At 41.6% G+C, this 27,015-nt stretch overlaps 1 protein-coding gene across 1 annotated transcript; it reads left to right on the forward strand.

Annotated features, from left to right (window-relative positions):
• Window positions 1-14,943: 14,943 nt before the first annotated feature.
• UCHL1 (ubiquitin C-terminal hydrolase L1) lies at window positions 14,944-26,602 on the forward strand. The gene is made up of 9 exons (XM_055588394.1): window positions 14,944-14,991; window positions 15,123-15,134; window positions 15,614-15,742; window positions 18,509-18,659; window positions 20,555-20,640; window positions 20,718-20,765; window positions 21,589-21,655; window positions 22,549-22,607; window positions 26,178-26,602. The coding sequence occupies exons 1-9, from the start codon at window positions 14,959-14,961 to the stop codon at window positions 26,262-26,264; spliced, it is 672 nt and encodes a 223-aa protein (XP_055444369.1). The 5' UTR covers window positions 14,944-14,958; the 3' UTR covers window positions 26,265-26,602.
• The last annotated feature ends 413 nt before the right edge of the window (window positions 26,603-27,015 follow it).

The following is a 27,015-nucleotide window of genomic DNA, read 5'->3' on the forward strand; positions in this document are numbered from 1 at the left end:
ACTAATTTGACAAACATGTATTTTTCTATTCTAGTCCAAAAAAGAAGGGCAGAAACAGTTTGCACTCACATAGAACTGGCAACCATACATACTTACGGTTTAGCTCCAGGGCTATGCTTCCTCATCTTCCATCATAATACAGAGTGAAGAGGTCTAGGAAGACTTTGTGCACATCCCAGAGGACATCACACTGACCCATTACGGTGACAATATTCTGTTGACAAGGCCAGATGACCACAAGATGTTGGCATGCTTCAAGCTTTGATGAGCATGTGACATGGTGCCTTTATCAATGGAGACCAACCAGTCACATGGTGGCAGAATGTGGACTACACTGAACCCCTTCCATCCCGAGAGTGCCAGGAGTTCATGTTATTAGGAACAAACATGTATTACTGGAATGGCTTGGTATTTTATGCTGGCAAGTCTCTACTGAACATCACTACCTGAGGACTTAGCGGTGGTTTGATTTCTCCTGGCGTGGGGACAGCAGGCCTGGAGACCCAGGAAATGTGGGAGTGAGGTCAAAACTGCAGGACCCACTGATTGTGCTCCAGCCACACTCCCGGAAGCTGACCTGAAGCTGACGGCCTGGTGGAGCATTCACAGGGCCCAGCAAGACAGCACAGCCAACAGCTGAGAGGTGCAAAGACCACTCCTGTCCCAAAGGAAGAACAGTTTTGCAGGGTGGTTCATGCTCCCCAGCTTTTCCTCAGTGGAGCAGGCCAAATCAGACTTTACCTGAGACCACATCCCTGCCTGGCTCTTTCCCTCTCTTTTTTCTTTTTCTTGAGACATGAGAGATCTTAGTTCTCCAACCAGGGATTGAACCCATGCTCCCTGCAGTGGAAGCGTGGAGTCTTAACCACTGGACTGCCAGGGAGGTCCCTCTTCCCCTTTATCTTGCTTCCTTCCCTCCTTTAAAAGCTTTTCCTGGAGAAATGCTTTTCCATCAACAAATCATGGTACACTGAATTCTTTTTTCTGGCTCTGCTCTTTGAGAACCCAACAAAAGACAACCTCCCCACTCCCATCAAAATATGCTCCTGAGAGAGGCAGCTTCAGGAAATGAAACCATGCCTGCTCAGGCCACTAAAGAGGCTGAATTCCTGCTCTTGACAAAGGATCTGTTTTCATTAGTTCTTTCTAACTAAACAAATCCTGAGGCCTGGGAGTCAGTCTCTGTTTCTCTACCTGGGTTTTTATACTCTGGGAACAAAGAACTACATTCTAGGAGCTGTTGATAATCATAGATAAACCCCCATCCTCCTGGAGTGACAAATGTCACTAGAAAATTTGGGGTAAATATTTTACATTATGCACATATATTATGAGGGCTTTCATGGTGGCTCAGATGGTAAAGAATCTGTCTGCAATACAGGAGACCTGGGTTTGATCCCTGGGTCAGGAAGATCCCCTGGAGAAAGGAATGGCAACCCACTCCAGTATTCTTGCCTGGAGAATTCCATGGACAGAGGAGCCTGGCAGGCTATGGTCCATGGGTCACATAGAGTCGGACATGAGTGAGCAACTAACATTTCCACTTTCATGTATATTATGAAGTAGAGTACAAGATGGGCAAAAATTTTAGATGTAATATATGACCTTAATAGGCATGTCTCTCCTGAAGCAGGCAATGAGCGCCCCCCCCCCCAACTCCATGTTCAAGTTCCTTCTCTATGGAGGGTGCTAAGGTGGGAAAGTTTGATCCAGGTTGGAGAGTTTGATGAGCAGACAGAGTTGGTGATGGTTACTTTCAACAAGGGGCTTCGCTTATCGCTCAGCTGGTAAAGAATCCGCCTGCAATGTGGAAGACCTGGGTTCGATCCCTGGATTGGGAAGATCCCCTGGAGAAGGAAAAGGCTACCCACTCCAGTATTCTGGCCTGAATTCCATGGACTGTATAGTCCATGGGGTCACAAAGAGTCGGACATGACTGAGCAACTTTCACTTTCCACAAGAGAAGGAAACAGCTTTCAATCCTCAGACCAAGGCAAGAAAAGGAAAGAAGCTGGAGTTCCATCAAACCAATTTAATGTTTCTATTCCTTCCCTTTATAATGACTAACAGGTTTGAGGACTTCTTATTTGCTCAGCACTTTACAAGCATAAGCTCATTTAATCCCAGCAACACTCTGTGAGGTGGGTACTGTGAGCAGCCTCAACTTACATGTGGGAAAAGGGAAAATCAGTCAGGTGAAATAACCACCAAGGGAATTGGAAAATATGTGGGTTTTGGCATCCACTTCCACATGCTGTGTCTTCTCCACTCTTTGTACTGAAAATGTGGGACATATAAAAATAGAGAGAGCCAGGAACTTGATATCTCCAGGATAAAATGTCACTCGCTGAACTCAAAAAGGGCTGAAATCCTGCCTGAATTAGAACATTTCATTTCCTCTCTTTTACCCTAATGATCATTTGATATTTCTGTTCTCTCAATTTTATATTTTTCAGTTGGGTATTTTAAATGAAAAACTTTGACTTCTTTCTCTTGCCATGCTGTATTTAGTTCTCTCTTATCATCTGCATCAATTTTGCCCTGGATATAACCTCTTAGGCCTGGTATATTATGTAAAAATAAAGATAAGTTTGAAAATATTAGAGATAAGAATGCGCAGGTTTCACAAGTCTAGAGGTCATAAAGAATCTCTGCGTAAAGGTAATATTTTGTTTATTTCTTTCTTAAAAATTTGCCAGGTTCAATGTATACTTTTCATCTGTCTGTGAAAAAAAGATTTAAATGCTGTTTCAGATCTCATAAATACAATCTCAAATCTATAACCTAAAATCTTACAGGAGAAATGATGGAGGGTTGACTTAATCCTCCCTCATCAATATCATTTTTAAAAAATGGTTCAGTACTTTCTTCCTACTCTGCTGAGTTGCTGGGCATAAATCCAGGAATATGAGGCATATCTAGCCAGACTCCAAAGATGATTACTATTCCTTTCCGGCTTGAAGTTTTATAAGTCAGTCTCATGTATCAATTAATGTTCATATTGATATATTTCCCCAGAGTATTCTAGCTTGCGTTTGTGATATGCGAGCTGCTGTCACAGTGTCTTGTATCTCCTTAAATAATTTGCCCTGGTGGATACAGAACATTATTTTTTCAAAGGTAAGTTAGCCAAGATCCTCAGAAATTTTCTCAAAGCATATGGTTTCTAACATTTAAGTTTACATGCATACGGTACAATAGTTACACACAATTAAAATCAATTTTAAACAGATGATTTAAAACACTATGAAGTACAGATGGCCAGGAGGCACATGAAAAGATGCTTAGCATTACTAATTATTAGAGAAATGCAAATCAGAACGACAATGAGGTATCACCTCACATGGGTCAGAATGGCCATCGTCAAAAAGTCTACAAACGATAAATGCTGGAGGGTGTGTGGAGAAAAGGGAGACCTCTTACACTGTTGGTAGGAATGTAAACTGGTATAGCCACTATGAAGAACAGTATGGAAGTGTGTATATATACATATATATATATATGTATATATACACAATGGAATAGTATGGCTGAGTCCCTTCCCTGTTCACCTGAAACTATTACAATAATTGTTAATCGGGTATGCCCCAATACAAAATAAAAAGTTAAAGAAAGAATGAAAAATGTCACTTGCAGCAACATGCATGAACCTAGAACCCATCATACAAGTGAAATAAGTCAGACAGAGAAGGACAGAAATCTTATGATATTGCTCACATGTAGAATCTAAAAGAAAACAAGATACAAATGAACTTATTTCCAAAACAGAAAGAGATGCACAAACATAGAAAACAAATTTACAGTTACCAAAAGGAAAAGGGGGTGAAGAAAGGGATAAATTAGGAGGCTAGGATTAACATATATACACTATTATGTATAAAATAGATAACCATCAAGGACCTAGCTCAGGGAACTATACTCAGTATTATGTATTAATCTATAGCGGAAAAGAATATATCTTTATATGAATTGCTGTGCTGTATACTCAAAGCTTGGGTTTCCCCAATGGCTCAGCAGTAAAGAATCTGCCTACAATGCAGGAGATGCAGGAGACATAGGTTTGATCCCTGGGAAGATTCCCTGGAGGAAAAAATGGCAACCCATTCCAGTGTTTTTGCCTGGAAAATCCCATGAACAGAGAAGCACGGTGGGCTACAGTCCATGGGGTCACAAAAAGTCAGACACAACTGAGCACATATACATACCTGAAACTTACATATTATAAATCAATTATACCTCAACAAAAATTTTAAAACATCACTATGAAGGTCTTTATGACAAGCGTTCAATAATTTCAATACATTTTTCAGGGTATTATCTTATTGCTTATTATATAAATCCTTCTCCATCTTTTTAAGCTTGTTTCTGATATGTAGACAACTCCTAAACTACTAGCTAAACTTTGCAGATACTAACACTTATGTGATCTCATAGATACAAAGACATCACATAAGCTTAATAAATATAAATAAATAATAAATATAAATATATTAATTGGAAACCAGGCTGTAACAATATGGCAGTTTTAGATAATCACCAACCAAGCCTCTTGGCTGGAGTTCCACGTATTACTCTGGCAGTCTAGGCCTCTTAGAATAGAAAGTAGTGGTAACAAAAGTGATGATGAAGATTCACTGCAAATGAATCCTTTGAAGAATAAAACTGGAGGGGGGGAAAAAAAAGAAAGGAAGGAGGAAAAAGGAACAGAGAAGGGAGGCAGGGATGAAAGGGGAAGGACCCAAGCTACAAGCGGTTCCCTTTAATCTCAGTTCAGGTATCTTCTAAAGAGGACAGCAATTCAAGGGAAATCAAAGGCAGTTCCTAGAGAAATAGATTTCTTTGTTCTGACAAGTTGAAAGATGCTGTTTTGAAGGGAGCTTTTGCCAAGACATACCACATTGGATCTTCTGTCCAAGGCCATCATCAAGGTCAAGTTAATGTCCAGGACTTCTGAAAAATTCGGTCTTAGTGAAATCTAAAAGGAGACTTAATGCTCTTTCCAATAGCCACATAAATCAAGAGGCATGTGGCACAGTGGGTTTCTGTCCTACTTTGACCACTCATTGGTATTATAACTCTTAGCAGTTCATATAACCATTTGGAGCTTCACTTTTTACATATTGAGGTGACAAGCAGACATGGGGTGAAATTCCAGGTCCATCTCTCATTACTCTGTGGTTTTAGGAAAGTTACGTAACTTGTATGAATTGATTTCTTCAGCCATAAGATGTGAATAAGACATAAAGAAATCGTTCAGAAGTAGCCTGACCAAAAAAAAGTACATAATGTATGATTCTATTTATATAAAGCTGTAGAAAATGCCAACTGAACTACAGTGACAGAAAGCAGATCAATGGTTGTTTGAGGAGCTGGGAAGCAGGGAAAGATGGGGAACAGAGAGAACTCGGAGCTGGTAGACCTGCCCGTGATCTTGATTTGGTGATGGTTTCACCAGTGTATATGTCTGCCAGGACATCGAGTTATACATTAAACATTGTGAACATTTACTGTTTGTCCATTATATCTCAATAAAGCTGTTTTTTAAAAGGGTGAGAGGGTTAAATGAGATAGTATGTACAAAACAATTAGCGCAGCAAGTGGTACAAGAAAAAGTCTCCAGAAATAGGAGTTCCCTTCCCCACTGATGTCAAAGGGCCATTTAAAATGGTACTGTACCCCATAAACATCCACCAATTCTATCAACACTGAAACCTTCCCAGAAGTTTTGTAGTCAGATAAATATTTTCAAAGAAAAATAGGGGACAACATGAAAATAACTCTGTGATTTTTTAAGGACATTATTTCCGTGGCTTTCTTTCAAACGTTTATTAGAAGCATATTTTCATGGTTGGAATCACACTGGATATAAGACTTGCATGCTACTTTGCACTCCCTGTTTTATAGTAAAATGTCTTGCATGTTGTTTTTAATGACTGCCTTGTAATTTTTTTCAGTGGTAAGAATTCTGGATATATTTTGAAGACAGAGTGGCTAGGATTTGTTGACAGATTGAGTTGGGGCATGAGAGAAAGAGAACTCAGAGATGACACCAAGGTTTCTGGCATGAGCCAGAAGTTCTGTGAAGCTTCTGGGATGTGGAAGAGTGTGAAAAGGGCAGATTTGAGGAGAGGATGAGGAATTCAGTTTTGGACAATTTAGGTATTAAATATCAACATGGAGATGTGGAATGATAGTTGGACTTAAGATCAGAGGGGAGGTCTGGTTGGAGATAAAAATTTGGGAGTCTTCAGTAGGAAAATGGGTTTTAAGGCTATAGGGCTGAATGAGTTCTTCAAGGGCATGAGTATAAATAAACTGAAGAGGTTCAAGCGCTGAGTCATGGGAGCCATCTAGAGTCAAAGATCACGGAGCTGAAGAGGAATCAGCAAAGGAGACAGAAAAGTGGCAATGAGGAGAGAGGAAATCCCAGGGAGCTGGTTGTCCACAATGTTTTTAAGAGAGAATGCTGCTAGTCATTCAAGTAAGAGGAGAGGAGAAAAAAAAAATCATTCTTGAAGTAAGGAGTGGCTGTATCAAGGGCAATTTTGGTGGAGTGTTGTGAGCCAAACTACTATTGGAATGGATTCAAAAGGTTATGGTAAATAGAAGTTTCTCCCAAGAAGAATAAGCACATGAAAAGATGCTCAACACTAGCTGGTCTCAGGGAAAGACACATCAGAATGACAATGAAATATACCACCTTACATCTGAGGATGGCTGCGATCAACACAGAAATAAGTGTTGGTGAAGATGTGGAGAATCACTTTTATAAATGGGTACATTTCAGACATTCTTACACTGTCATTTTCCCTGATATATCAGCTAGCATTCCCTCTTTTATTTTCTCAAGAAGGATTAATGTAAGAATAGAATGATCTTTTCCCTAAATATTTGGTAAGACTCACCATAAAAGCATTTAAGTCTGGGAGTCTGGGTATTTCTTCTTGGAAAGATGTAAAATGACAGTTTTATTTGGGTTTACAATACAGTTTTCTATTTTTTCCTAGGTATTTGAAAATTTTCTGTTTTGAAATTTATTGGCATAAAATTGTTCATAGTACTATATACCCTGTCTTCTAAATTTATAATGTGTATGTGAGTCCCAGTCTACATCCTTAATATTGTCTCTTTTTGCCTTATCTCTTTGACCTCCATAATCCAGATGATTTTATTACTCTTTAAAAAAAACTTGTTTTTGATGACTTGTACTTGTATTTTCCTATATCATCTATTTCTGCTCCTTATCACCTATTTTCTTCTACTTGCCTTGAAGCTATTTTGTTGTTCTTTTTCTAACTTTTCAGTTGGATGCCTAGCTCACTACTTTTCCACATTTCTTCTTTTCTAATATAAGCATTTAATGTGATGAATTTCCCTCAGACATTACTTTCACTGTATCTCCTAAATTTTGACATTAAACTTTTATGATTGCTTAGTTCTAAATATTTTCAAATTTCAAGGATGACTTTGACCCATGATTTACTAAAGAGTGTGCATTTAATTTCCAAAGTTAATTTTAAAACTCTCACTTGTCATTTTATTATTTGTATTTGAATTCATTGCATTGCAATTATAAAACGTGGTCTGCATGATACTGATTCTATAAAATCTGTTGAGTCATGCTTTATGACTCGGCACTTAATCAATGTTTGTAAATGTTCCACAAATGCTTGAGAAGAATGCACATTTTTAAATTGTTGGGTAGAGTTTTACATAAATCCATTAGATAAAGATTATGTATTGCAGTATTTAATTTTGCTTTTTAACCTTCTATATGTCACAAACTCAGTTTGGTGAGCTGGGGGAGACACAGATAGAGAGAGACAGGGAGAGAGGGAGAGAAGAGAGCTGTTAGGCGTCAGAATAACTGGTGAAAACAAGCCAAAAATGAAAGAGGTAAGCCTTTAACCACTTAAGGCTTTGGTACAAGCAAGTGATTAAACGGGACCAAGAGCAGTCTCCTCTGGTTCTGCTCCAGGGCAGCTGGGTCAGTGCCGATGTGGGGATCATCCCACTGCTGATCGAGTCCTGGAACAGAAGCCTCCAATAGGTTTATGGCCCCTGGGGTCAAGGGCTGAGGGAGGAGGGGAGGGTGTGACATGGAAAACTACCAAGTAAGCCTGAGCAAGAGTGCCTTTGAGGGTTGCCCTCTGCTCCCCATAAGGAGGCCTCAACCCAGCACCCAAAGATCTCTGCCCAAGGCTTAGATAAAGGCTTAGAAATAAAGGCTCAGGAGTAGGAATGCAAATATGCGAAAGAACGTGATTGGCCAGAGAGGCCCAAGTCCTTGACTGTGACTCCTCTCAGAGGCTGCAATAAATACATTGGCTTTGCCCCAATGTATTTAGGATGGCACACTTCCCCAAGAGCTGCCAGGTGAAGCCTTGGTAACTGCCTGTGGTCAGACCTGCAAAATCAAACCAGATACTATACTCCTCACTCTTTGCTAGCTTCCCAGGTGGCTCAGTGGTAAAGAATCCACCCACAAGGCAGGAGACACGGGGCACACAGGTGCGATCCCTGGGTAGGAAGATCCCTTGGGGTAGGAGATGGCAACCTCCTTCAGTATTCTTGCCTAGAAAATACCACTGACACAGGGACCTGGCAGGCTACAGCCCATGGGGTTACAAAGGTTGAACACACCGGAGCACACACACACACTCCTCACCATATTGTCAGCTGTACATAAATAACCGAGAAAGGGGAGTTCATATAAATCGTGGATTTATCTACTTTCCCCTGCAGTTTTATCAGTTTTTGTTTTACACATCTGAGGCCACTTTATTAGGAGCATGCATCTTTAGAATTGTTGTATCTTCCTGCTGAATTAAATAATCATGATACCCTTTATCTCTAGTCACGCTACTACTTAGCAATACATTATGCTGTTAATATAGTTACACTAGGTTTCTTTGGTTAATAATTTTGCTGGAAAGCTTTCCCTTCCTTTTACTTTTGATCTTGCCACATCCTTATGCTTTAGATATGTCTCTTAAAAATGACACATATCTAGATTTTAAAAACCTAATTTGATCAAACATCTAAGTTTTGTCCATTTATATTTAATATGATTTTTAAATTGGGGCTTTTTTCTATTTTTATATCTTACCTTCTTATTCCTATTTGCCTTGGATTTTCCATGTTTTTGTCCCTCATATGTTGCTTGTTGGGGGCAACATATTATTTTAATCCCTTTTCTCAGACCATCTACTGGATCATTTTCTTTCATTTATCTCTAGTTATTTGGATTTATGTGCTTTTTAAAATTTTCTTTATTAATTTCCTTTGAGATGTTACTTACCATGACTAAATAACTTACCAAAGCCTAACAAGTAATTTCTTAACCTCTGCCAGAACAATAAAGAAGCTTTGAATACTTTCATTCTCCCTGCATTTGTCACATCATACAATTATGTAAAATAGAATGTTAGCACTATTCTATTTATTGATATTTAGATTTACATGTATGCTATTATTTTTTCATACTTTTTTTGAAAGACTGATTTTATTTATTTATTTTTGGTCACATAGTGTGGCATGCGGGATCTTAGTTCCCAGACCAAGGATCAAACCTGTACCCCCTGAATTGAAAGTTCAGAATCTCAACCATTGAACCATCAGGAAAGTCCCCCACTGATGATCTCAGACCATCTACTGGATCATTTTCTTTCTTCTTTTATTACATCCTTTAGAAGTTTATTTTGTACGCGTCTCAAAGTAGTAAACTCAGCTTCTGTTAATACATACATTTTTTTCACCTTGGCTTCCCTTGTGGCTCAGCTAGTAAAGAATCCGCCTGCAATATGGGAGACCTGGGTTCGATCCCAGGGTTAGGAATATCCCCTGGAAAAGGAAAAGGCTATCCACTCCAGTATTCTGGCCTGGAGAATTCCATGAACTGCATAGTACATGGGGTTGCAAAGAGTTGGACATGACTGAGTGACTTTCACTTTCACTTTTCACCTTTGTTTTTGAAAAACAGTTTTGCTGAGTAAGTTCAAGGATGACAGTCATTCTCTCTCAACACTTTGGAGTTATGTATTATTTCACTGTTTCCTGGTTTTCTTGGTTGAAGAGACTAATGTCATTTTCATTTAGCTTTCTTTGTGGGTGATTCAAAAATTTCTCTTTGTTCCTTCTTGAGATACAATGCGGATTTCTTTTTACTTTTCCTTCTTGAGATATAGTGTGCTTCCCACTCTCCTTAAGTGATTGGGGTGCTCTTACTGATAGGTGTGAGGTTCAGTTTTGGTCAGTTTTCACAAGGGCCATTTTCAAGAGGTAGGGGCTCTTGATGAAAGTTTGGCAGCTGATAAAAAGAAACAAAGAGAGTATATGCTTCCGGCATCATGGCTGACCTACGCCCTTCCAGTGAAGGTCTACTGATACTCTATGTAGGAAACGCTATATGAAATACTGCTGGTCTCATAAGAGGCAAAGGAGTTCTCCAAGAACAACTTCCCTCCCTCCTCTTTGCCCTCAACATCCCCCAGAAGAGTATAGATTTGAGCTGGAGTCTAAGAAAGCCGTATGGAGTTGGGGCTAAAACAGTGAGCATCCAGGTTAGAAAGAAGAGGAGAATAAATTTCAGTAGGAACAGGGTTTGCTACATAAATGCCCGAGTATCAGAAGGAAGATATGGAGAAATGAAACCATAAATTTCTTAGAGTAGTGAATTTATGTACAAATTGAGGTTTTTTGTTTTAATTCCTTCACATTCTTAGGCCACTGAAACCAAGACACTAGACATCTATACATTGATTTATTCACTCAAAAGGTTCTGAAAAAAATGCCTGGTTAGGTCTTAAAACTCAGCAGTACTCTTGAGAAGGTATTTCTTCCTGGTATATTTATAGATATAAATTTTTTCTGCTTAGCATATCCCCCATATGCTAATCTCATGGATTAGCATATGTAACATATATATGTAACAAGGATATATGTAAAAGGATATATGTAACATATATCCTTTATATATATATCCATATATATGTAAAAGGGTATATGTAACAAACAGCTCTGAAGCACCCTTCATAAACCAATTTTAACAGATAAATCTTATTTATTATATCCTGGAGAAGGCAATGGCACCCTACTCCAGTACTCTTGCCTGGAAAATCTCATGGACGGAGGAGCCTGGTAGGCTGCAGTCCATGGGGTCGCGAAGAGTCGGACAGGACTGAGCGACTTCACTTTCACTTTTCACTTTCATGCATTGGAGAAGGAAATGGCAACCCACTCCAGTGTTCTTGCCTGGAGAATCCCAGGGACGGGGGAGCCTGGTGGGCTGCTGTCTATGGGGTTGCACACAGTCGGACACGACTGAAGTGACTTAGCAGCAGCAGCAGCTCCAGGGCTCAAGTCACTTGCCTTCATAAAGACAATGTGTACTCTACCCCTTCAACTTCCCAGGTGGTGCTAGTGGTAGCCTGCCTGCCAATGCAGGTTAGATATAAGAGACACAGGTTCAACCCCTGGGTTGGGAAGATTCCCAGGAGGAGGAAACAGCAACCCACTCTGGTATTCTTGCCTGTAGAATCCCATGGACAGAGGAACCTGGTGGGCTACACAGTTCATAGGGGCACAAAGAGTCAGACATGACTAACGACTTTCATTTTTGACTAACCATTTCACTTTCACAAGAACATACAGCTTTTATGATGCACATTAAAACAAATAACTGTTCCACGTTTGTGATTCACCTAAAATCATGTCATGTACCGCTACTGACATGACTGCACTATACCAACGCAGGAGTCCAAAACTCCTCTAGGTATTTTAGACAGAATGGGATTTAATACAGGGAAATACCTATTTACAAAACCACTGGGGAATGCTGAAGGATTAGCCTTAGGGATGAGGCTTCAGGATTGACTTCCATACACTCTAGAACTGTTCTACCAAGGTCATTTGAATATCTGTCTTATTAGTGATTAGAATAAAAAAAGGTTATTTTTTAAAGGGTCCGTCCCAAATCTTTATTGTTGCTAAAAACAAAAACCACTTATGATAAAAATCCTACTTCTGGTGAATCAGAAATGTCCTCTTTAGTTATGAAGGACAGCTTATCCACTCACTGATTTTATTTTTCCACCTATAACAGGTCTATTCCATGTTTACACTGCACGTTTAATCGATTTTTTAACATATTTTTCCTTCTGATCTTTGTCCATTAATTTTTAATGATGATAAACAAAATGTTGTGGACTTATTTTTCACTTGATATTTTCCAATTACATACTTTCAAAACCACAGAATCAAAACCAAGTGACTATAAAGGTGAACTGTACGATGATGATCGATGCGCAGAGCTTCATACATATCCCTATTACATTTTTAACAGCTTTGCTAAGATACATTGACCCATTGAAAGTTTTTTGGTATATTCATAGGGGTGTACAACCATTTTGTACAACCAAAAATCTCTATCAAATTTCGCCATCTTCTTTTAACTTATTTCTCTGAGCCGCACAATTCTGCTATTTAGATTGCTTATTCTTGCTTGCATGCGTGCACTCTCGGCACCAGTAAAACTGTACAAGGTGGGGTCAGAACTACTGCCAGGTGGCTGCAGGCTGAGATTACTCCATTCAGCAGTACTTCCTTTTTTAAAGGGAAAGTAACTTAAATAAGCTCTACAACCACTTCAACTACAAGATCAAGGGATGGCAACTCAGGCAGTATGAAGAAAGAATACAGAGAAGTGTTCTACCAGTCCATCTGGCTAGCAAGTCCTAAAGAAAAGGAGGTAAGTGCTGGTAGACATCACTTGTTCTAGATGCAACCATTCTATTTTTCCTAAGAGTTTATTAATTATGAGTCTGAGAATTTGGCTAACCACTGATATTAAATCTCCAGAGCTAAATATATTCTCCCTTTACCATCTCTTTTTGTTTTTTAAAGATTAGAATACAGTCTGTTCATGTCCAGTCTATGGCATCTTCTTGTAGGTAGGGAGCTGTTTTATTCATTGCTCTGATGCTTCCTGACACATAATAGGGCCCTGATATATATATATATTTGTTGAATGAATGAATTAATGAATGAATGACGTTTAATAACGATCCCTCAAAATGTTATCATTACTTCTTTTACTATTTACTTTGGTAATAACTGTCATCTGCTAACTTCTATGGGTCTATCAGCCTTATGTTAAATGTCACTTCCTTTGGGAAGCCCTCCTGATTCCCTAGGCTAAGTGCCCCGAGCTCAACTTCCTCCCACACCATTCTTATTAACTGATAAGAGCTCCATGTCAGAAGCTACTCTGTCACCTATGTATCCCCATCACACAGTAGGTTAGGTGCTTAATCAGTGCTTGCTGAAAAAAATGATGTAAATTGGGATGTAATTTGTCCTGTCTTAAAGGCAAGAATGAATTTAATGTAGCCAACTATTCTTGTACTACTATTCGTCTGTCTTGACTTTCTTTTTTTTTAAGAAGCAACTTTACTGAGGCATAATTTACATACTATAACATTCATCCATTAAATTCTTCTTACAAATATCGTTTCCTCTCTTATTTTCCATGTGAAGGTAATTTTTTCTGATGGCAAAAATGGGAAGAAAATAGAAGTGGGATGTAGTAGAGTTTTGGATAGAGAATGGACTCATTGAGTCCAATTTACCAGGGTTTACTTCTCAGTCTGCCCTTTCAATTGTGATCTTAAAGGAAATTAACCTCCCTGAGCCATGGATTCTGAGCTGCAAAACTGCACTAAGAAGAGTTTCTTCACTGTCTCCTCTAAGGGTTAAGTGAGATGACATGCAAAAAAAGTGATCCACTGTAAAACTGTGTAAAAAAAAAAAAGGCAGATCCCCTCCCTTCTCTCTGTCATCTTTTAACCTTGAATCCCCTAAATGGTAAGTCTATTCTTTCACCATTATCATTGTTTTGTTCTGAGCATAAATAAAAAAATACCCAATCTTCTTGTTTCCTTACTATTCAGCAAGCCCTGCTTCATTCTGAGGTTAAGCTTTCCTGCACTATTCTTACAAATTTTGTTCCACTTTTTATTCATTCTTAGGCATATGTTGTCTCCATCTTTTGAATATGCTGGTAGAAAAACCCAAACCCCACTTGAGATCATTAAAGAACAGTGGTTTCTTTAGCTGCCGTTACCTTTCTTCTTCTATTCTGTCATGAACTTAACATTTTATTTTTCAAGTCTCACATTCCTTGAAAGAAAAAAAAAAAAGCTTTTCCTTTTACAGCCTCTTGTCTTCAAATCATACCTGTCTATCCACTGGATCTGTTTTCTAAAGTCTCCGACAGCCTGCCTTCTCTGTGTCCTGTATTACAGTCACATCCCCCGTCTCTACCGCTTCCCCAAGATCAACCAATTCCTCCCTGGGAATCACATTACATCAGCATTACTAATGCAATAAATGCTATGTTACAGACTATGTTTTATTCTAGGCGGTCAATTAAAAACGAATCTCGGTGCTTGTTTGATTTAACATGGAGGATGAATTATTTAAGGTCAAATGCAAACTGCTGCTAGATTTGGAAGACATTTATATTCATATTAAATATATACCTGTTGAATTTGGTTTTTTTCTCAATGCTTCAGAGACTCTAAGCTTTCAGGTAATTGGGATGGTCCAAAACGTGGTTTTCCAGAAACTTCGCAAAAAATTAGACTGCATCAAAAGGACTGCTCCACACATGCAAGAAACACCTACCAACAAAACCCATCTTCACAACCACCAGATTATCTCACCAGCAAGTGAGACTGCAAGGTTTGGGGGCTAGGCCGTACCACTCTGCGCTGCGCATGGGGGGATTCGTGCCTATTTGGCGGCGACTGACCGTTTCCCCTCACTTGGTTTTGCCTTTGCTCCCCCTGCGCAGGCACCCACAATGCGTCAGGCCGCCGCCTTATAGCTGCAGCCTGGGCGGCTCCGCTCGCTGTTTTTTCGCTTCTCTGGGTTGTGTTCGTTTCGACGTCCGCGAAGATGCAGCTCAAACCAATGGAGATTAACCCCGAGGTGAGCGTCAGGTGCATGGTTACCCGGGGGTGGCGGGGAGCGCAGGGCCGAGGGTCAGCCCTCGCTAGGTAGCGTATCGCTGACTGCTTTTATCTTTGCTTTTTTTTTTTTTCTTTGCATTTGCTTTTCAGATGCTGAACAAAGTGAGTGACGTCTCGCGCTGCCTCTGTCCTACCCCCGGGAGCACCGAGGCGCCTTCGGCTGTTTTGCGGAGACCCAGCGGCACCCTGCGCACTCCAGAGGCGGGGGGGCTGGGGCGCGGCCCGGGCGCCCTCTCGCTGCTGCTGCATGGGGGGCGGCGGTGACTCTGCGAAACCGGTTGGGGGTGGGATGGAGGAGGCTGCGCCCAGATGCGAGCGCGAGGCCGAGCTCCCGAGGGCGTGGCGCGGGGCGCGCGGGCTAGGATGCCCGGGCGTCGCGGGAGCCACGTGTGGGCCGCGCTTTGTGCTGTGTCATTGCGCCCGGCTGGGGTGGGGGGCGGGGCGGGGCTGGGCCAGGCTCCTCCCAGGCCCGTGTAGGGGCGCGAGGATGCGGAGCCCGCGCCCGCCGCCTCCGCCCGCCTCCCGGCGGGGACTCGCACTTCTGGGTCTCCGCACATGGCCGCCCTATTTCCTCTCCGCAGGTGCTGACCCGGCTGGGGGTCGCCGGCCAGTGGCGCTTCGAGGATGTTCTGGGACTGGAGGAGGAGTCTCTGGGCTCGGTGCCAGCGCCGGCCTGCGCGCTGCTGCTGCTCTTTCCGCTCACGGCGCAGGTAGGGCGTGGGGCCCGGGGTGCGCAGGCTCTGCGCTGTGCGCGCTGCCCCCAAACCCGAGTGAGGCGTTGAAGACGGTGTAGGGTCTCCTCCCGTTCTGGCCGCCCAGTCCTGGCACACTGCCTCTTCCTTGTCGGGGATGGAGGGAGAATTCACACTTTAGTGGTTCCTTACTCCCTGGGCGTCCTGTTTATTGAGTTGATTGTGTTGTCTCGCGTCCATCAGCATTGCTTTAAACTTGGAAGAGAAGCAGCATCTCGGTTCCATCATCCTGATTATCCAGGAAGATTGTTCATCCTACTCGTGAGTCAGGTTGACCCTAGGCTTTTCCGAGCTTTACACGCCAAGGAGTGGCTGGCCGATTGTTTGCCTTTAAGGGCTGTGATCTGTAGTTTTATTGTCTGGTTCCCTCTTAGACTCCCACCTTGGTGTAAAATGGAGGGATCTCGGTGTGCCTAAACCCGATGTAAACAATAGGTTCTTTAATTTTACGCCTCTACTGCCTGGGCCCCTCAGTGGATACAGGGGTTTCTTCCCAACCCTCCACTCCCTACAACTTACACACTTGTTTTTTTTAGTCTCTCTTACTTGTTTTTCTAAAGCTTAATCACTGTGCCTGGTTCCGGTGTGGAAATCACCTTCTAGCTCTCTGACCTTGTAGCTTATTGAACAGGTGGACATTAGACCTGTCTTGGAAATGCTTTTTCATTTCTCTTTAGATGGTCTTCCTCCTGCAAATACGCATGGATGTACCTCAAAGACTGAGTATCAGATACAAAAACGTGGCTAGGTGATTGTCTTGGCTGTACGGAATCCCACTTGTGAGCATGGCTTTGTCTGTCTTAAAGTGCTGCCACTCGATCCCTGATTAGGAGTGGTTGAATTTTGCTTAAGTGAAACTCCAGGGGCATTAGCCTATGGGGAATCGTTCCAAACAGTGAGTTTAACTCGCAGCATCCTAAGGCGACATTTCTAGAAACATCTCAGTATAAATTAAGCCTTTGGAAAGTTCAGGTGTTCCTCCAATGGGCCAAGTATTGGGGGTTAAAAACAGTTATTAAAAGCTATTAGGATAATCCCACTGACACGTTTGTTACTGAATTTTCACTTAGGTGAAAATGGAGTTCCCAAATAATTGCAAGTCAAAGTATGTTCCCTGTAGATCAAATCAAATGCAGTTTTCTCTCATTTAAGCCTCTCACAGAGGTTTCTTATTAGAGGAACCATGATGACTCGGGCGTTTTTGAGCTGCAGCACTCAAAAGGCAAGGCCTCTGGGAGGCAGTGGAGAAGCGTATTTGTCTTACAAAAGCCCACTGGTCTCATTTTGCTGGATCAAGCAGCTCTTGGTTAGAGAACATTCTGGATTGAACATTTTGTGCTTGAGAGAGCCCAATACTTTTTCCTTTAGCTCTAGTTAAGTCTATCAGATTCAGTGAATGCCTATTTTGCGACACAAAACACCTTCTGGGCTAAATAGTGAAGCAGATTCAAAGCAAGTTGAGGTTTATAGGCGGACTTCCAAAAAGCTAATGTTAATTTAGAAAGCATCTAATTTTGTCAAAGAATATTATGAAATCCTAAATGGACTACTTCTACAACATTTTAAGTGATCATGAAACAGTTACAGAAGTGTCGCCATGCAGGAGTTCAGACAACCATAAAGGATGATGCTACCCCGTTACGAAAAATTAAATCTTTTTTTAGAAAAGTGAAAATCCTTAACTGTCGATGGAAGCTCAATTCAAGTACAGTAGATGATGCTAGAACGTCCTACTACTTGGAGTTGATCTTATGTGACAAGAGAGCTTATACCTCTGATAGTACCACAGACAAAGCTGAAACTTCAATTCCATGTAAAATAATGCAAGGCTACTAGAATTAGAAATATACATACTTATGGGGTTCTGTATGATTTATACTGGTTTAAAAATTAGTATTTCTGTAGTGTATAATTGGCAAAGAAACAAGTGTCTCCTATTTCTTTCAGGAGAAATTTTTATGAACTCACAATCCAGCATGCTAGACCAGTTGTCTTTCCTCCCTAAAAGTTGTTGTTTAGTTGCTCAGTCATGTCCGACTCTTTGCAACCCCATGGACTGTAACCCACCAGGCTCCTCTGTCCATGAGATTTCCCAGGCAAGGATAACTGGAATGGGTTGCCATGTCCTTCTCCAGGGGATCTCCCTGACCCAGGGATCAGACCCGTGTCTTTGCATTGCAGGCAGTTTTTTATTAAAAACATGAGGGAGTAGTTAATTTCTTTAAATTGTTCCTTTCTATAGTTTTGTTTTTGAAGTGACATGTACTTAGACTAGAATAACTTCAAAGAATAAAGAGGTGTAAACTAGCTGGTGTTCTTGGGCATTCAATTGACCATCGCTTTTGATTGGAGTGCATGTGTAAGATACAGTTGTTGGTGTTAAAAGGAAGGAAAGAAGGAACTTGTCTGTTTTTCTGACTTCAGCACACCATCCATCTCAAGCTAAAAGGTGGCAGTGGCGTCTAGACAAACCTGGGCTACAATCCAAAGCCGCTGCTGCACTGCAGCTGCAGGGTGGAGTGTCTGCGCCTCTCAGAACCCCGCGGGCTGACTTGGTATGGGAGGCAGACGGGCCATTCTCTGGGTGCCAGCCAGCACCTAGGACCAAGACTCCTAGTCACACATCCCACTTGTGTCTCCATTTAGGCACTAGAACTCTCTGTGCTGCCATCTGTTCTTTGCATTTGCATTTTGAGATGTAAAAATGTCTTCTTGAACTCACAGCATGAGAACTTCAGGAAAAAACAAATTGAAGAGCTGAAGGGACAAGAAGTCAGTCCCAAGGTGTACTTCATGAAGCAGACCATTGGCAACTCCTGTGGAACCATCGGACTCATTCATGCAGTGGCCAATAATCAGGACAAACTGGAGTTTGGTGAGTGGGTTTTGAGGCCAGTCACCCTCTAGTTGATCTTCAGTTAACTGCAGTGCTTCCTTCCAACATTCCCAAGGGTCTATTCAGCAAAGCCATTGCCTTAAAATTTTTTTGAAAACCTACTCATGCATATAGGATCAGCAGGTGAATTCTCATTGTTCTTTCTCTTGAGGAAGGGAAGCTCATTTTCCAAGAAGCGTGGTATGGCTTCCTCCACCTGGAGAGTCAGACTCTTGGGTTTCCCATGAGCAGACAGAAAATTGTCATGATTGTCATGTGTTCCTGGTCTAGTCTCAACAATTCTAAAGAGCTAGAGTTGATGTTAAGCCATAACATACCAGCCTTTAGGACCTTTGTTTAGTGGTACAGTGTCTCATAAGCTACAGGAGAACTAACATGGCCTAAAGCAGCAGGAGATCCTGCAGGGGCATAGCCACAGCCCAGCACCTTGAAAGATCCATCTCTGAACAAAGCTGGGTCAGGGGTTTTAGCCTGCCTCCAGCGGGTACTGTGGAGGACATAGAAGAGATGAGTCTTAGCCCTGAAGTTGTCAGAAGCTCAATTAACAGTGCTAACAATGCTAAAATACATGGCATTATATGTGATTTAGGCCAAGGGTCAACACATTTAAAAGCCAAAGAGTAAGTCGTTTAGGCTTTGAGGGCCATATGTTCTTTGCCCTTGTAGTGCTATAAGTAAGAGCAGCCTTAGACAAGATGTAAAGCAGTGGATGTGGCTGTGTTCCAGTAAAACTTTATTTACAAAGATAGGCAGCAGTAGTTTGCCAGCTCCTGATTTAGACAGTGGATGGGGGTGGCTGAGAACTGAATAACTTCATCTAAGAGTCCATGCTGTCGCTTGTAGCAGGTCAGATAACTTTTTTAACAAAGGAATTGTGGTTCAGACTCGACTCTTTGCATAATTTCGAAATTAAAAAGCAGGGGGTTATCCAGCCATAAAGGGACCAGATCTTCTAGAAGCTGCTTTTTCAAATAATTGACTCAGCATAGTCATATTAAAAAGTTGTAGCTTGGTCCTTTTTATATCTTCTGCAGTAAGTATCATTTTCCTTAGAATGTTGTATTCCTGCAACTGCAGATACTGTAAATCTGTAGACATGGTCCTGATGGTGCCATAGGCCTAATCTGAGTCATAGTTCTCCTCATAAAGTTATGAGACGTTTCCTGTAACTTCCGAATTTTGAATGGTGTGTATTTACTAAATCTGAAACATTTAGAGCTGAAAATTCAAATCGAGGTCTTTTGAAATGCGAGGTGCTGTTGCTTCGTACACACTGAGCAGTGACACAATGTTGACGCCCACCATCGGCTAGTCAGCTGTTCTAGGCCAACTGTTAGGTGCTTTGCATTTCAGGTCTTTAGGTTGATGTCTGTCTGGATAACCATATTACTAAGATTGCTTTTCTTTGCCCTGAAATAAGTCTTGGTTTGAGAACCATTACTAGATTTGAATGCTTCATCACGTATGCAGTAAACATTCATTATGCATGGGTAGTGCTGTAGATGACAGGACTAGACAAGACAGTTCTGCCTTTATGGCATCAGAAATCTCAGGTGCTGCAGTTGGATCAGTGCTGTAACAGATGTGATCAAAGAGATGAGGGTGAAGTGGAAGATGAAGGGGTTGGGGAGCCAGGGAGATGTAAGGAGGAGCCTGAACCCCCTAGAAGAAGGGAGAGTTCTCTGGTTTGAATGCAGTGAGAAGCGAGTGGTTGGAGAAAGGGGCTGGGGAGGGGACAGCTCATTCCTATCCTTTGAGGCCGTGGTAAAATTTCAGGTTGCCAAACATGACCAAGGATGTGATGTCTCCAGTAAATGTGCACCCATTCACATTATACCTGTACTAATGATGCTTTTGGTTTTTTTTCCCCCCAGAGGATGGGTCTGTTCTGAAACAGTTTCTTTCTGAAACAGAGAAGTTGTCCCCTGAAGACAGAGCAAAGTGCTTTGAAAAGAATGAGGTAGGAAGAGAACTGCTAGAACATTGATTTTTAGTACTCTGGAGGTTTCTGTGCTAACTCGCCTCTGTTTTCCGCAGGCCATTCAGGCAGCCCACGATGCTGTGGCACAGGAAGGCCAATGTCGGGTAAATACAAGTTAAAGCCAGGTGGTCCAGGTGTCCTCTGTGTTTCCCCAGAAACCTGTGCAAAAACCTCTCAGCAGGATCCAGCACATGTGTCTACTCAAGGCCGAGGAATGCCAGAACGTTCTACCAAAATAATGCCTTGACCAGACCTGTTCATAAAAATGGCTCCTCAAAATAGCTAATTGGCAGTTGACACAGTCTTGAGTAAATTCAGGCTGATAATGTTTTATGTAGACTCAAATGGGTCTAGTAGAGTGAGTAACACTCTTCTTAGTAATGAACATTTTAGATACTCTTAGTCAGTTGGAGAGCAAGCTAGACCAGCAAGGACTAACAGTTTCTAGATGACTTAGGTATATCAGTAATAACAGAGCCTTCGAGTCAACTGTTAGATTTAAGTTTATACAACCCTAGTTGGCTCTGCCACTATCTAGTCTTGACCTTGGGTGAGATGCTTATCCTCCTGAAGTCTTAATTTCTTCCTCAGTAAAAAGCAAGTCTTAAGAGTTCTGATAGTTACTGTATATCTACTTTAATGGTCTTAGAATAAAACCTAATATATGGGAAATAGATATTAGCTCTAATCATTTAAAATAATACATAGGCAAGTTGGTTCAAGCATATTAGGGACTTTAACAAATTAGGTCCTGCTTATTGTATATTGCAAAATACAGATATCAAATCAACAGATTGTACACCTTAAACTTATTCAATGTTATGTCATTTATATCTTAATTTTTTCTTTCACCTTTATTTTTAAATGCAGTATATATAATACAGTAAAAATTCTCATTTTCGAAAAAAATGTCTTGATTCTCTTCAGGTAGATGACAAAGTGAACTTCCATTTTATTCTGTTTAACAACGTGGATGGCCACCTCTATGAACTTGGTATGTTTCACTTTTGGAGTCTAATGTAACTGCATGCGTTCTCTCACACATAGTTCCTCTTAGAGTACTGGTGTGGGGCTTTATGGCTGCACTTAGTATATCTTTAAGCTCTTATGGGGGCATTTAACCCTTGTCGTGCCCAGAGTACCTCCCTCAGACAGCTGACCAGTGGAATGAATGGATTTAGTCACAAACCAGTAAAGAGAATGGGTCAGCCACTTCAAGATACGCGTTCAGATTCTGTCTTCTACCTTCTACTGTAGCATCACCAGTATAGTCTCCACCATCATCCTTTTCAGACAAGGAATACTTTTAGAAGGAAATAAATACTTAAACATGACCTGATCTGTGTAAAAAGAATTTAGACATGTTGGGGGTAATTCCTATTAGCTGGTTTTACAGGCAACGAGGAAGATCATCCATCTCTGTTTTAGGAGTCATCCCCTTTGTATTAATGGGGAAAGACTTGCAGCTGTGTTATCTCAAGCCAGGATACTACCTATGGGCAAGCAAGGGCAAGGAAAACTTGGGGCCACTCAGCAGTTGTTGAGGGACACATGAAATCTCAAAGATCCCTTTGTCTTGCCTCCACCTTCGTGTACCTACAGACTGCATCTAACTTCTGTGCTGTGGTCCTTCTCTAGAGATGGGCACAAACCCTGCTGTTAGGTCGCTGGATTGGGCTTGTGTGGTCTTGGTGCTTGTAGATTAGAATGCCTGGGATGGATACTAGGAACACTTGACCCTCATTTCCAGCCTGTTTGTAGGCAGCCTTCCCTCGGTGGGAGCGGTAGTTGTATTTGGAAGAATCTAAAGCTTGCCTTTAAGTGGGACAAGCACAGTGGCCAGAAAACATGGAGAGAGAACCGACATGCCTGGCTTTTCTGTTTCAGATGGACGGATGCCTTTTCCGGTGAACCATGGCACCAGCTCAGAGGACTCGCTGCTGCAGGTAATCTGTGGCATCCATTTCCACTGGGGCCCACATTGTGTTAGCCAGTTTGTCTGTTCTGAAATGCAGATTTGTTTCTGTACAGCAGCATCAATCATCTGGGATAAGAGCAGTCTTTAGGGCTTAAAGATCATTTTAGTAATTCTATCTACCTCATTTTATGCAAAGGGTTTTAAACAAGATGCTTTAGAAGCAGCCCTGATAATAATCTGTCTTGTATTCTGTCTTTAGCCCACAGTTAGAATTAGCCTGAAAGTCATTGCTTACTTCCCTGTGGGATTAAGGTGACCATTGTCAGATTACACCATAGCCACTGACTCAGACTCACGGAATAGCAACCCAAGCCTTGCCTAATCCGTCTCTGACAGCTGACTATGGGTCAGTCTTGACCTGTGAATTCTGGTTATGTGGTTAACTCTTTTGAGTTTTTTCTTCCCACATGGTCACTCCACTGTTTACAGGTCAAAAGAAGCAAATTCACAACATGCCTGAAAAGAACTTTAAGATTCAGGGTCACTATGTAACCATCCTGGTACAAGTGACTGCAGATAGCTCTTAATTCTAAAACAGAACTGGCAGACTAGTCCACTTCACCCTAAAAATGAATCTAGAGTTGAATCAGTTTGCTTTTATAAAGGAAAATTACTTAATTGTAATAAAATTGAACATGATGTTAAGATATAACTTCTTCATTTGTCGTAATAAAAGCTAAACTCCTTGGCGTGCTTATGTGCAGACAGGGAGTTGGCAAAAACTTTTTATGTGACGAGCCAGGAAATATTTTAGGCTTCCTGTGGCATATGGGCTCTGTTGCATGTATTCAGTTCTTCTGTGACAGCTCCAAGGCAGGCCCATAGGCAGTGTCTAAATGAATGCGTATGGCTGTGTTCCACTTAAACTTTATTCACAAAAATAGGCAGCAGGCTGGATTTGGCCCACACATTGCAGTTTGCCGACTCCAGGCTAGATGCTGTACTACGTTAATTACCTGTTTCACAGTCCTTTCAATGATGCTGTGAGGTAGTCACTCACATTTTACAGGTGAGGAAGCTGAAGTGCAGAGGTGAGTGATGCCCACGGTCAATGACAAACTGTAGAATCAAGCTTCAGATAGTTGGGCTGTCTGTGCTCTTAGCCGCTCTACAATACTGCCTTTATAATAGACGTGTCTTTGGAACGCCATAGGCCTGGTGACCTCAAGGTGTTCGTGGACCAAATGATGCCATTCTTGGAGGGAGGGTCCCTTTCTCTAGCCAGCTTTCATATACACCTGAGATCAGTCACAGCTAATTCTTGGATATACCAGGGGTACCTGAGAATGGTGATACGGAATGAGAACTAGACCTAGAGAAACAGGATGGGGGTTTGCATGAGAGTCAGGATTCACTTGTGGGGGAGAAAAAGAATAGGGGCAGTAATTCTCGTTGCATCCTACTTGGATTAAAGGCTCTGGTCCTTCTAATAAAGTTTCCCAGGTGCATACTTAACTCCTATCTAAGGTTGTACTAATACAGGCACGCCTCACATTGTGGGTTCAGTTCCAGACCATCGCAATAAAGTGGGTATCACAAGAGTTGACTTTTTTGGTTTCCCAGTGTATATAAGAACCATGTTTAAGTGTGCAATAGCATTATGTCTAAAAAAACAATATACATAGCTTAATTTAAAGTATTGCTAAGAATTGCTGACTATTGCCTGAGCCTTCAGTGAGTCAGTATTTTTGCAATAGGAACATCAAAGATCACTGATAACCATAACAAATTTAATTTTAATGAAAAGTTTGAAATACTATGAGGGTTACCAGAATGTGACACACGTACAAAGTGAGCAAATGCACTGGGAAAGTGCTGCCAGTAGACTTACTCCGTGTAGGGTTGTTACCAAGCTTCAATTTGTGTAAAAAAGGAAAAAATGCAGTATCTTCAAAGCCTAGTAAAGTGAAGTGCAATAAAACGCGGTATGCCTGTACCATAAAATGTACTCTTCATAGAGTACCTAAAACTTCTGTGAGTAGAATTTATGAGGTGTGGGGAAGGTAAAAACCTTTTTGTTAAAAAACACAAAACTGTATTACAGTCAGCCAGCATCTTAGTGCGAATTCTTTTGCTAGGACTGGTCCTATATGGTTAGAGATGTTTTAGGTTATCTAAGTGAAAGTGAAAGTCACTCAGTCGTGTCCAACTCTTTGCAACCCCGTGGACTATACACAGTCCAGGGAATTCTCTAGGCTAGAATACTGGAGTGGTGGGTAGCTTTTCCCTTCTCCAGGGGATCTTCCCAACCCAGGGTCTCCCACATTGAAGGCAGATTCTTTACTGTTTGAGCCCCCAGGGAAGCCCAAGGACACTGGAGTGGGTAGCCTTTCCCTTTTACAGCAGATCTTCCCGACCCAGGAATCGAACCGGGGTCTCCTGCATTGCAGGCGGATTCTTTACCAACTGAGCTATCAGGGAAGCCCTAGGTTATACTCCAAATCAACTTGCTAAACTGGTGAGAAAATACATAAACTTAACGCAAGCATCTTAAATTTGAGTGAATTAGGTCACTGCTTAGTGTGCGTGTAGCAGATGGCTGTCGTCTTTAGAGGCACACCCTTAATGGTAATGAACACCATAGGTCCTAAAGGCAAGTGGGTTTGGGGAAGGCAGCCTGTAATACCAATGTATTAAAAATTCTGATAGAATATTACTTTAGATCCCCTACAGTTTTTCTGAGTGGTTCCAAAGCAGGAAGAAAACCAGGGTATGGTTGATGCTTTCTAAGGGCCAAAACTGATCAGGTTGGTGATATTTTAGACCTTGGGAACTACTGTTCCGTGATTGTTTTCTGTCAGAGCATCCAATAGCCTCTTAAAGGTCTTACATTTAATATTTTGGTTGGACTCTCTCTACTGGACTTTTTACAAATTGAACAATGATCAATATTCTGATCCCAATACACTTAAACCCTAGCATTCAGCAGCTAACATTGGGACCAATTTTCTGTCCTTATTCTTTGTAATCTGGGTTTTAGAATTAGTAATTCATGGCATTCCCTAAATATCTAGGCAGTTATTTACCTGTACCTGGAATGCCAGATACTTAAATTTTGTAAGTGGTTTACTTTCCCCTGGAGAAGGAAATGGCAACCCACTCCAGTCAGTATTCTTGCCTGAAGAATCTCATGGACAGAGGAACCTGGCAGGCTGTAGTCCATGGGGTCGCAAGAGTGGGCCACGATACCACCACCAAAACGTTTACTTTTCCCTAATGAAGAGAAGTCAGTTTTGTGTCTGGATTTGAGGGGAAGAGGGTGTACTTGTCAAAGCCAGCACAAGGTGGCAGGAGCACCGAGCATTTGCTGGCGGCAGTCAGGGCTTCTGAAGCCCCATCGGTGATGTGGGTCCTTGTCTTTCCCATCACCTGATTTTTTTTTTCCCCTCTTGTCTTAAGCCCTGGTATTCAAGTTTGTTGGGAGGCTTAAAGTTGGTCAGGGTGCACTTTGCGGATCTCAGTGATAATTTTCCCTTGAAATGTTCATTTTGAGCTGTTTGGTGTTTAGAACTTAATTCACAACTTTCCTCCTCCTCAGGACGCTGCCAAGGTCTGCAGAGAATTCACTGAGCGTGAGCAGGGGGAGGTGCGCTTCTCCGCTGTGGCCCTCTGCAAGGCAGCCTAATGCCCCATGGGGGGCACTTTGCTTCTCCCCCTCTTCCCTTCATTGTGAAAGTATATCCCCCCCAATGCTGGTATAAAATGCTTCAGTACTTGTAGAGCACAGCTGTTCTCCTTCGGTTCTGCAGATAAGCACTTACCCTCAACCACGCCCCCACACTGGCAGAGCTCAGCTGTCGATGGAGCAAGTTTGGCATCAGCCTGTGATGGCGAAGCATTCCCCGCGTTGTGTCTTGTACCTCAATATCTGATGCTTTAATGGCTACTTTGGTTTGTGTCTGTAAGTTAAGGCCTTGGATGTGGTTTGTCCTTGAATAAAAGTTTTCTGCTGATAAGAGATAAGCCTAAACTGGTTTTCATTTTTTCTTCCCTCCAATATATCCCAAAGTTTCATAGCAATTACATATTTACCTTCCATATAAGAACTTTTACAGTACTGGGAAGAAAATTACCATGAAATTATTATCAGTTCAGTGTGTTTCTAGATTTTTTCCTATCAGTTCAGTTGCTCAGTCGTCTCCGACTGCGTCCCTATGAACTGTAGCACTCCAGGCCTCCCTGTCCATCACCAGCTCCTGGAGTTTACCCAAATGTATATGTTAACTGTGTGTTCCTATAGGCTTTTTTTTTTTAATTAGACTTTTTTGGAGCAGTTATTTAAGTTGATAATACATTGTTAGTTTCAGATTACGACATAGTGATTCAACATTTAAATACATCATGAAATGATTACCATGATAAGCCTAGTAACTACC

The sequence above is a fragment of the Bubalus kerabau genome, chromosome 7 (assembly GCF_029407905.1).
Source record: "Bubalus kerabau isolate K-KA32 ecotype Philippines breed swamp buffalo chromosome 7, PCC_UOA_SB_1v2, whole genome shotgun sequence".
Taxonomy (NCBI): domain Eukaryota; kingdom Metazoa; phylum Chordata; class Mammalia; order Artiodactyla; family Bovidae; genus Bubalus; species Bubalus kerabau.

What these genes read in the sequence shown, in the direction of transcription:
- UCHL1 (XM_055588394.1), top strand. Translation starts at nt 14,959, where the DNA reads ATGCAGCTCAAACCAATGGAGATTAACCCCGAG. An exon ending in TCTTTCCGCTCACGGCGCAG is followed by an intron (nt 15,743 to 18,508) that starts GTAGGGCGTGGG and finishes TTGAACTCACAG; the next exon opens with CATGAGAACTTCAGGAAAAA. An exon ending in CAGAGGACTCGCTGCTGCAG is followed by an intron (nt 22,608 to 26,177) that starts GTAATCTGTGGC and finishes CCTCCTCCTCAG; the next exon opens with GACGCTGCCAAGGTCTGCAG.